The sequence below is a fragment of the Citrus clementina genome, unplaced genomic scaffold, assembly GCF_000493195.1.
Source record: "Citrus clementina cultivar Clemenules unplaced genomic scaffold, Citrus_clementina_v1.0 scaffold_4, whole genome shotgun sequence".
Lineage (NCBI taxonomy): Eukaryota > Viridiplantae > Streptophyta > Magnoliopsida > Sapindales > Rutaceae > Citrus > Citrus x clementina.
The window spans coordinates 25,534,914-25,545,766 of NW_006262274.1; the positions used below are offsets into that span (position 1 = coordinate 25,534,914).

At 35.2% G+C, this 10,853-nt stretch overlaps 3 protein-coding genes across 6 annotated transcripts in view; 2 read left to right on the forward strand and 1 right to left on the reverse strand.

Moving 5' to 3' along the window:
• Window positions 1-350: 350 nt before the first annotated feature.
• LOC18044912 lies at window positions 351-2,195 on the forward strand. 2 transcript variants are annotated; one of them, XM_024186527.1, is made up of 3 exons: window positions 351-743; window positions 1,157-1,384; window positions 1,706-2,195. In XM_024186527.1, the coding sequence occupies exons 1-3, from the start codon at window positions 690-692 to the stop codon at window positions 1,868-1,870; spliced, it is 447 nt and encodes a 148-aa protein (XP_024042295.1). In that variant the 5' UTR covers window positions 351-689; the 3' UTR covers window positions 1,871-2,195. The 2 variants fall into 2 exon arrangements, with proteins under 2 accessions (XP_024042295.1, XP_024042294.1); XM_024186526.1 differs by having other exon boundaries at window positions 352-743; window positions 1,694-2,193.
• Window positions 2,196-6,188: 3,993 nt separating this feature from the next.
• Window positions 6,189-9,571, forward strand: LOC18044913 (zinc finger CCCH domain-containing protein 30). Of its 3 annotated transcripts, XR_002905997.1 has the most exons (3): window positions 6,189-6,523; window positions 6,840-9,452; window positions 9,487-9,571. XR_002905997.1 is itself a non-coding variant. In XM_006439055.2 (2 exons), exon 2 carries the CDS (start codon window positions 6,851-6,853, stop codon window positions 9,026-9,028), a length of 2,178 nt encoding a protein of 725 aa, XP_006439118.1. In that variant the 5' UTR covers window positions 6,189-6,523; window positions 6,840-6,850; the 3' UTR covers window positions 9,029-9,571. The 3 variants fall into 3 exon arrangements, 2 of the variants coding, with proteins under 2 accessions (XP_006439118.1, XP_006439117.1); XM_006439055.2 differs by having other exon boundaries at window positions 6,840-9,571; XM_006439054.2 differs by having other exon boundaries at window positions 6,867-9,571.
• Window positions 9,572-10,404: 833 nt separating this feature from the next.
• LOC18043441 (protein DETOXIFICATION 43) overlaps window positions 10,405-10,853 on the reverse strand; it is a 3,473-nt gene continuing 3,024 nt past the window's right edge. The window contains 2 exon segments of the mRNA XM_024186352.1: window positions 10,405-10,618; window positions 10,770-10,846. Coding sequence (XP_024042120.1) covers window positions 10,564-10,618; window positions 10,770-10,846 — 132 coding nt within the window. The 3' untranslated portion in view covers window positions 10,405-10,563.

Genomic DNA, 10,853 nt, shown 5'->3' on the forward strand with positions numbered 1-10,853 from the left:
ATATGATAAAACGAATTTTACAAGGGAAAGGAGGAAAACCATATCTCTCTACTCTCCAGGCTTAGCAGCACACTGCACGGGCCACCCATTAGGCCGAATTGGCAGATGCAAAAAAAAAAAAAAAAGCAGTCTTTATTATGAGGGTCCGGCTACCTTATAATTGTTGTGTGGTAGAACACGAATTATAATTATATAATTAAAATTATAATATATTTTTTATTATTTATTATTTTACACGTGGTTATGAATTATGATATGAATTTAGAGTAACTCCAAAAATAGACAAAACCAAAAGGATTGATATATTGACCACAGGCACAGAAGTTGCAAGGCCAATAACAAATCTCACACGTGGTCGTTTCCACACCCTATGCATGGAACAGATGACGTGTCGACACAGTGGGTACTGCCGCGCATCATCATCAGTCTTGATCATACTACAAGCGTCACCACGCGACACGTGTACTGCAACTACAGTGACAGATAATAACACAGGGAGCTTGGCCACGTAGCAAGTGTCATGCAATCAATTTTATCAACAGTCTTCGGCGTTATCTCGTATTTGTACTCCTTACGTCAACGCACCCGAGCCGAGACGAAGATTTTACCGAGCTTCGGCACCAATAAATAAATTAATAACTGAAGAATAACAGCTTACAGTTGCTTGCCGTCCTCGCGAAATATTTGCAATGGCTGTCACTGAAGAACCAATTCTCTCTCGACTTGATCGTTTAGACAACTTGGTAAGTCCTTTAATTTATCAGATTATTGTACTACTATTTTTATATTTTACGGTCACAAAATTTCTAATATAAGTTCATAGCAATAATTTGATTCGTTGTAAATGGAAATAATGTTCATGGGTATGTTTCTCATATTACTAATTTGGATTTGTGGGCAGCGTCCTATTGGGTCGAACGTTTGTTCTTCTTTGTCATTATAGGCAATATCTCTCTCGAATTTTGTAATAATCGTTCAATTTGGTCGAATGTTAAAAAATATTCAATTGAAATGATCTCGTTGTACGTAAGTAATTTTACTGTACCATATGGGGCGAACATTATAATTTCGTATGTAGAATCTTGCACCTACACTAGCAAGCAAGCTGTTTAATTTGAGATTATGCTTTACATGTACATCTTCTTGTCTTTATCAGTTGAGGCAGCTGGAGGAAATTAGAAGCTGCAACAGGTCACCTAAGAGCTCTTGCGCATCCACACCGTCAAGTGGGACCTTCAGAAGTGAGGGTCAAGCATCGTCCGTTGAATTCTCCCCCAATAGTCTAGAGAAGCACTGCCGTCCGATTGATCGCGTGGTGATGGAGACTGGAGTGAAAGGAACAGTCGTAGAGAGACTTGATCGTATAGAAGCCCATGTACTCAAGGTACCAATCAACAACTGTGTAAAAATATTATTTATTTTATTAGTATTATTATAAACTCATACATGACTTAAGCTCGAGCTTGGGGTCAAAGCCCTAAGAAGGCAGCTTATAACACTGGAACTAGACCTTAGCTAACTCGATCTATGTATAAAATACTGCAATACTGCAGCTGCAGCAATATTGAAACAAAAAAGAATCCCCCTTTGGGCTTTGGTTAATGACTATTTTGATTCATTGTTGAATATTGTCATATGTTAGCTTTTATGATGAAGTAGACGTAACTAAAGGGGGTCTAATGTATTAAATCAGCTGTGCCTGCAGTTGGAAGAAGAATTAGAAGCAGAGAAAACCAGAGAGGAGGAAGGTGACAAGAAGGCTCATAAGAAGGGACTCAAGCAATTTGTTAAACAAATTGTCAGAGGAAAGGGGTCACATAAAAATAAACATAAAGATAAAACAAGGACCCATTTCTGTTTAGTCACTTGATTAAGTTCTCAAAAGTCCGTCTCCGGTCTTGTATGGAATATGAATCATTTTCTCTCTTTTTTTTTTCTTTTTTTTTATAATTTCCGGATTTTCACTGGGAGCTTTGTAAAAGAGACCATAAGAGGCTGTGATGAGGAAAGTGGTTTGTTTGGTTTTTTTTTTTTTTTTTTAATTTGGATAAATTTGTTTATGAGCAGTTTGATTCAATTAAATTATGTATAAGCAAATTGATAACATTACGGTTAGAAGCCCGCTTCATATGGCCGTGGGGGGCTTTATTCATTCATTTATTTTTCTTGTTTTAAAAAGATAGGCGGGTCGTTCAAGCGCCTCTTTCTCTTATATGGGCCTCGATCTGGGAAGCCCTAAGATGATAGTCAAACCTATGAGGTCAAAGTTGGTCTAAGCCCTGTATGGCCACTTTCAACAGCTGAGAAAAAAAAAAGAAGGCATTACTGAAGTTACTGGCCGTAATTGGGCTCATGGCAGTGGCTTGCAGCACTTGCTGTGAATTTGTTGTTATCAAATTTGTATCCGTCGAAAATTTTAAATTACTAAATTCGTCTACAATTTGCAAAGGGTTTTTATTTTTAAATTAGGAGCGGTTTTAACAATTATCAAAATCATTAGGTAATTTGTGAAAAATTTTCGTGGGTTTTAATTAATATATATAATTAAATTTTTTAATATAATTTTATGATTAAAATTAAAACATAAGTAATGAAAATGAAGAATGCAGACTAGTGAATACTTGTATGGGTAGCCGAATGGATTTTTTCACAATATCAAATCTACTCACAACGTACAATGAAATATCAAACTTGCTTCCAACCTGTAAATTACTAATAATGGATGGGTTTTGTCAATTTGGAGTAATTTTGCCATCCCTATTTGGAAAACCATTGAGGACTAAGAGCGACTGATTCACTCGCTCAATATTAGTTGAACACGTGCATGTCACATTATTTTTTTAAATTTGGTTTTGAGCATGTTTGGTATGTTATCTAATGGGCATATGTGTTTTCTTTTCAAAAATTTTAGTATTGTTTGGTTATATTTTGAGTAAAATATTTAGAATTAAATAAATTATTTTGCTCATATTAATAAAAGTTTAAATAAAGAGTTAAATTATTTAAAGTATGCTTAATTTATTTTACATTCTTTTTTATTTTTTTATGACATAATTTTAAAATATTTGTCTATTAAAATAATTTTTAATAAAAATTTTGATTGACAACTAAATAATTCAAATTTTTTAGCAAAATATTTACTCATAAAAACCTTATTTAAGTAAGTTTTATTTAAAACATAGCCTTTATTAACATCAGTGTTGTGCTGTCTTTTGAATTTAATGTCTTATTTTACTTTACTCGATTTGTTTAAATATTTATGGTTATGCCACTTTTCAGATTATAGGTATCTATAATATTGTCCCTAGGATTGATAGAATTTCCTGAATCTTAATCAGGATTTGGGATCACGGCTTGAATGGTATAGATTTGATATAAATTTTTTAAATAAATTTAAAATCAGTCCGAATTTAGTAACAAAATTTTATCTTAATTTATTATTAAAAATTCCAATTAATATCCTCAATGTCCTAATTGTCCCAACTGTTATTTTAATTATTAATTAATTAAGTTAAAAAGAATATTTATGTTAAAAGTAAATAATAATAATAACAATAATGGATCAAAGCCGAAACCTAACAAGTTCCACTACTTTGCATTCTTTTAATTTTTTTTAGTTGACAACATTGACTTTTAAAGTTTAGTTGAACTAAACAAATGGAAAAAAAAAAAGTTTGTTAATTTACATATTAAAATGAGATAGTTTTGGTTAAAATCGGGACATTTAGAATTTGAGATGGGTAATTTTTAAAAACCTCCCCTGAGGTTTGGGCTTGTTGCAAGTAAATGGTGAGAATTAATTTATTTGTAAAAAACTCCCTACCGTCAGTTAATTTTAACATTGACCGTTAGTTGACTGTGCAAAGACAATATTACCCTTAACAATAATTTGTAGACGGAAATAACTAAAAAAAATTAAAATTGTTGGCTATTTTACCCTCTTTAAATTATTAATATTTTCTTAAAGTTCCTACAAGAAAGATAAAATTAAAAATTTTAAAAATCCTCTTTAAATTATTGATATTTTCTTAAAGTTTCTACAAAAAAGATAAAATTAAAAAATTGAAAATGAAATAGTTATAATTTTTACCTATGATATTGTAAATTTTTAGAATTGACAAGGATAAAATTGTCAAAAAATAGGGTTTGTGTTTTTCGCGCCAACAATTTTAATTTTTTTTTCAGTTATTTCTGTTTATAAATTGTTGTTGAGGGTAATATTGTCTTTGCACAGTCAACTAACAATCAATGTTAAAATTAACTGATGGTAGAAGATTTTTTATAAATAAATAAATTTTTACTATCTATTTGTAACAAGTCCAAATCTCAGGAGAGGTTTTTAAAAATTATCCAATTTAAGATTGTAACCGTTGGGAATTGAGAGTACTTTTTTTTTTTTTTTTTTTTTGGTCTCAATTTACAACTCAAGATAATCATTCCTCCTGATTCGCGATCGAGACTCGATTGGGATCGGCCAATCTGAATTTTGTAAGATTTGATGAAGTGAACAAGTGGTGGTATAACCGTTAATATATTGAACAAATTGGATAATATAAAAAGGGCAAGAAGAAGCATTAAATTCAAAAGACAAAACGAGGCCCGTGGTACCGATGAATTACAATAGAAGACAGTATAGTGGACACGTGTCCAACTGAGAGTGAGAAAGCGATACCCGACAGCCATTCAAGGCTCCGCCTGACCTGGAACGCTGGATCACGTACGGCCTCATTTGAATTTTTTTTATCGCCATTTGATATGTTCAGTGGTTTGTCTCTACTTTTTCTGCGACCCTGAACCGCAAGATAGTAATTCGTGGCCGATGATTGACAACTTCAGCCATTTGAGTCTTTGGCAGTACAGTGATTTTTTTTACTACTTTGGAAAGTCGACGGTGAAGATCAGCCCATCCGCCCATGTGGGACCCCATAGACTGATGATGATTTGATTTGAGTAATCGATTCCCGCTCGTTGGCCGGTGGGCCTTGCACCATTGATTTTGTTTTTGTGATCTCTTCTAAGATGAGGTGCAAACATTATTGTAATTTCCAAGTGGGTCTCTTTCCTTTCCTGTACCCAAAATAAATTGTGGATGGATAAGCAGCTAGAAATACTTTTTTTTTTTTTTTAATTTTTATTTTGGATCTTATGATAAAGACTTATCCTTTTGCCAAACATACCACGATATTAGGGCATCGGTGTCGCAAGATCTTGGTTAGGGTCCCATGTTATGTAATTTTCATAGATTTTTTACTATAAAGAGTCTGTATCGAAATTCATAGTAGATATCAAATTATAACATATATGTCTGTTCCACAAATGTAATCAAGATGTATTTTTAGTATTTTCAATGCATTGCACTTCTTTTATCAAATTTTTGTTACACGCAACTCATGAAAATGTTAAAACGCACAACAATAATTTGATAAAAGCAAATGTGTTCTAACAAAAGCTCCCCCAGACTCTCTTGTAATTTTGAAATGGGAATTTTTTCGATTTCATATAAATATATCCAACCGTAATAAGCAATTAAAAAAATAAATAAATAATTACTCATGTTATTGCTCGTTTGATAGTAGTAGACTAAAAATACATAACCATCAAACTAAAGTATTTGAATAACCGAAATGATAATAAATTTATGAATCTTATAATGACTAATAGCTAGATAGAAGTCCCTAAGTTACTAATTCTAGAGATCAGAGCTCCCAGATTTTTTCCAATTTGAGAAGAAAAATATCTCCTTTTTTGGGAGAAAATCTTCCATGACATTATTAATGAATTTGTATGTTGTAACGTCATGTAATATATAGATTTATATACTTTTTTTTTTTTTTTCTTAAATAGAAGCCGTGGAGTTTAAAATTCGAAAAAATGACATTTTCCTCTGATTTTGACTCCACAATTAAACACAATTGACCGCTCCTCTGACACACTCTGTTTAATTGGCGGACTCCAAATGAAAAATTCCAATCCACGTTTCTAACCCACACTTCAGGTCCGCACTCTCTCACTGGCGAAACCGGACACCAGTCCCACTCTCACAAATTTTAATTCCAATCCACTTTAAATTTAACTCTAATTTCAACTTCATTTAACGTGAATTTCAATACCATTTCCCCTTGGATTTCTCCTTTTTCCTTTCTTTTAATATTTATTTTAAAATTCAACAGGAAAAAATAAAAATAAAAATCTGCACTTCAATTTTAATCTCTATTTCGCTTTCAACTTTTGCCCTTTCCATTGCCCTTAGATTTGTTCAATTGTTTCCTCGTTAGCATCATCGAATTTGTGAGGAAAAAGGTTAACTTGTAATAATGATGGTACAAAACAAAACACTGTATGCATCATCTGATAACCAATGTATGTTGTTTTGTTTACATGCTTTATATAGCCTGGCTTTGATCTGTTAGAATTGATGCCGATCAATGTTCAGTGATCGTAGCATAATCTCCAAGTCTCAGTTAGATCTATTAGAATTGACTTTTGTTTGACCTGCGTCGTTCTGCTTCAAGTCTTGTAGCTGGTGAGTTCGGTTTTTATTTTAATCTCTTCCGTAACTTTCTTTATAATTTGCTAATGTGTATGCCTGTGTCTTGTTTTTTTTTTTTTTTTTTCTTTTCAATCATGTTTTGGTTGCTAAGAAAATGAATGAGAGAAAAATAGAAGTAGTTGTAGACTTTGATTAGAAGAATAAGAAAAAAAGATAAGAAGGTAGCTATGTTGATTGTGCGCGGATCTATACTGATGTTTCTCTTGGTTCTTTTCCTTCTGTTGTATGCAAATACTTCGATTTACAGGATCGTTGATTTTTTTTTTATTTTTAATTTTTGATTTTTCAGTTAATTGAAGCATGTGTTGTGGCCCAGATAAATCAGAATCTAACACCGAAGATATGAATAATAACTCGACTGCCGAGACTGAAGATTCTTTTACCAGCATGCTGGAACTTGCTTCTAACAATGATGTTGAAGGCTTTAAGCGGATGTTAGAGCGGGATCCTTCTTCCGTCGATGAGGTTGGATTATGGTACGGGCGTGTTAATGGATCGAAACAGATGGTGTCTGAGCATCGGACTCCTTTAATGGTTGCTGCTACTTATGGCAGTGTTGATGTTCTTAAGCTTATACTGTTGCATTCTTCGGCCGATGTAAATGTTTCGTGCGGCTCGGACAGAACCACTGCCCTTCACTGCGCTGCTTCTGGAGGTTCTGCTAATGTTGTTGATGTTGTTAGGTTGCTTTTATCTGCCGGTGCAGATCCAGATTGTGCTGATGCTAATGGGCATCGTCCTATTGATGTCAGTGTTCTGCCACCAAAATTAGATAGTATGAGGGCTATCCTTGAAGATCTTTTTGGAAGCAAGAATTCATCTGTTGTTGTTGTTGCCTCAGGTGCTGAGCACAATTTGACTGTATCTATTGGTTCCTCCAATTCTGATTATAGCTCACCACTCCTTACTGCATCCGCCAGTGGGTCACCGCCGTCTCCTTGCCGGCTGGTATCCTCTCCAATGGCTTTAAAGTTTAATGATGTGTCATTTGGCGCTGGAGCTGAGAAGAAGGAGTACCCGATTGACCCCTCTCTTCCAGACATTAAAAATAGCATATATGCCACTGATGAGTTCCGTATGTTCTCATTCAAGATTCGTCCTTGTTCTCGAGCATACTCCCATGATTGGACTGAGTGCCCTTTTGTCCACCCAGGAGAGAACGCTCGCCGAAGAGATCCCCGGAAGTTTCACTATAGCTGTGTTCCTTGTCCTGATTTCCGTAAAGGTGCTTGTAGGCGTGGTGATATGTGCGAGTATGCTCATGGGGTCTTTGAGTGCTGGCTACACCCAGCTCAATACAGAACTCGACTTTGCAAAGATGGCACAAGCTGTGATAGACGGGTTTGCTTTTTTGCCCACACTGCCGAGGAGCTCCGGCCATTGTATGTCTCTAACGGGTCAGTGGTTCCTTCACCACGCTCCTCTGTATCTGGTGCTAGTGTTATGGATATGGCTGCTGCTTTGCTTTTGCCAGGTTCACCTTCATCAATGTCTGGCATGTCACCGAATCCATTTAGTCAGCCCATGTCCCCTTCGGGAAATTGCAATTTGCAGTCATCCATGATGTGGCCTCAGCCAAATGTGCCCACACTTAATCTGCCAGGAAGCAATATTCAATCTAGTCGACTGAGATCTTCCCTTAGTGCTAGAGATATACTGCCTGATAATTTTAGCTCATTGTCAGATTTTGATTCCCAGCAACACATTTTAAATGATCTAACTTGTTTCTCTCAAACAAGAAATAATTCTGTTTCTCTGAGTCGTTCCTGTCGGCCTAAAACACTAACCCCTTCAAACCTTGATGAGCTTTTTTCTGCTGAGATTTCTTCATCTCCTAGGTTTTCTGATCAGGCTGTTTTCTCCCCAACCCACAAATCTTCTGTTCTCAATCAATTCCAACAACCACAGAGCATGTTGTCTCCCATTAAAACCAATGTCTTTTCTCCCAAAAATGTGGAGCACCCCCTCTTACAGGCCTCATTTCGTGTTGGATCACCTGGTAGAATGTCGCCAAGAAGTGTGGAACCAATTTCCCCTATGGGCCCTAGGCTAGCTGCATTTGGTCAGCGTGAAAAGCAGCAACAACAGCTTCGCAGCCTGAGCTCAAGGGATCCTATATCCAACAATCCCATACCCAATATTGGATCTCCTAGAAATGTAAATTCTTCTTGGTCTAAATGGGGTTCTCCAAGTGGAAAACTGGACTGGTCTATTAAAGGAGATGAATTGGAATTGTTGCGAAGGTCGTCTTCTTGTGATCTTCGGAACAATAACCATGGGGAGCCTGATCTATCTTGGATCCATTCTATAGTCAAGGAATCACCACCTGAGATGATGAAAGAGAAAACAGCAAATCCAGTTGTCACTACTGCATCTTCTGGTGAGGCTTTGAATTCTAATTCTCAAGCTGATTCTTTTGATCATTCGGTCATTGGGGCATGGCTTGAGCAGATGCAGCTTGATCAGCTCGTAGTCTAGTGAAGTTGATTTCATTTCAATTCAGTTGCCCAATTGAAGATAGGTAAGAGATTTCTCAAGGTACATACATTTGGTGGATAATTTTGCTAGTGGTTATAGTGAAGCTGTCAAGACAAACTGTACTGAGTGTCTGAAGATTGAAGAATGGCTGAAAATTATTCATTATTTGACCATTTTATTGCTTACAACAGGATGGGTAGGAAGTAGCCTTTCTATGGGGCATAAGATTAAGAAACTTAGTCCAGGTCTGGTCTCTTTTGCTATATTTCTGCTTTTAGGAATATGATTATCATTATTTTTTTGCTGTTAATTTACCCTTGAAAGAAGCAGATACATGAGTTTTGTATCTTTTGATGCCGCATTTTCTCCTGTATTTCAGTATTCTGATCAGTGGATGGTAATATTCTTTTTGAGGGATTCAATTGTAAGTTGGATGATGCATTGTTCTAGGATGAGAGATAGTGAGCCAAGATGGTTCCTTTGAACGATGTAAAAGCGAATTCGAAGTTATTAATTAATATATTTCAATACCTTTAATTTTTATTTTTCCTTATCTCTTAACATAAGATGACTTTGTCTCGTTTTCCCTTGCATTCACTTTCTCTTTTCTTATCTTTGCATGGATGTTTTTTTTTTTTTTTTGTGGGAAACATGAAAGAGCGGGAAGATCGGAATATGTTATTTGTTATGTTAATGGTACCCCACACCACACTAATTGATGGGGACTTGTTTGAATGGATGTTTTCGGATTCTTGAAATCTTTTTTGAGCAGATCATCACATCACATGTGAGATTGACATGGGAAGCAAAAACTTTATTTATTTATCTACTTTTTTGGCTGAATGCATGTACGTGATCGTCTAACTACGTGGTCCTTGAGGATTGTAATGTTGTGTTGAAATGTTCCTTGTTTTGATGCAAGCCAAGCCACTAGCCCCATAAAGCAATGTTCGGTGGGTGAGGCATTTTAATGGAGTTACTATTTATTGATTTTGTCATGCATTGTCAATAAGAGTTAGATAAGAATATGTTGTAAAATGGTTGTGATTTCTACCTTTTATATTTTTGATAATGATGTGAGTAGTGGGGCATGGGGTAGGTTTTCAAGGGCTTTGCTCTTTATGGTCGGTTGATAAAACATGTTTGCTTTTTTTCTAAGTATGATTTGTTTGGTTGGTTGGTTCAAAGCACCATCAATAATTTTTACAATAACCGTACTCGTAAGTTTACTCCTAATCTCATGTCAGCGCAAGCGTTGTCGTCCAAATTTCCACTGTTTCAACGACTTGTCATACACATCCCACATCCTAATATCGGAACGAAATATCTCAAGCGATAGAAATATGTAATTCTTATTTTTATCAGCACAGTGATAATCAAACACAAAATTACGAGAATACTGTGGAAAGCCACTGAGAGTATCATATATATCTGGGAAATAAGAAACGGTACCAGAACAAAATCGAAATAGCAAGAAAAAAACTAATTGACAACAAAAATTGTGTCGCTTATAGTAATTGCTCGAGCCATTTTTCCTATGGCAAGAGTCGACCTCTGAGAAAGCTCCAAGGTCCAGTTCCCGTGCCCATCCTGAAATTGTTAAGAGCAACGATAATTATTAATTAAAAATTTTATTTACAATGTTTTAACTTCTAAGCACAAATGCACTCTTTTTTTTTTTTACTAAATGAAGGAGTTAATTATTAATATAATTTTTTTTTTTTTAAAAAAAAAAGGTTACCTCCAAACTCCAGCAAATGTACGGAGACCCATGTATATGGTTAAAGCAACCCAAATTCCAACAAAACCACTGGTTTTAGAGAGA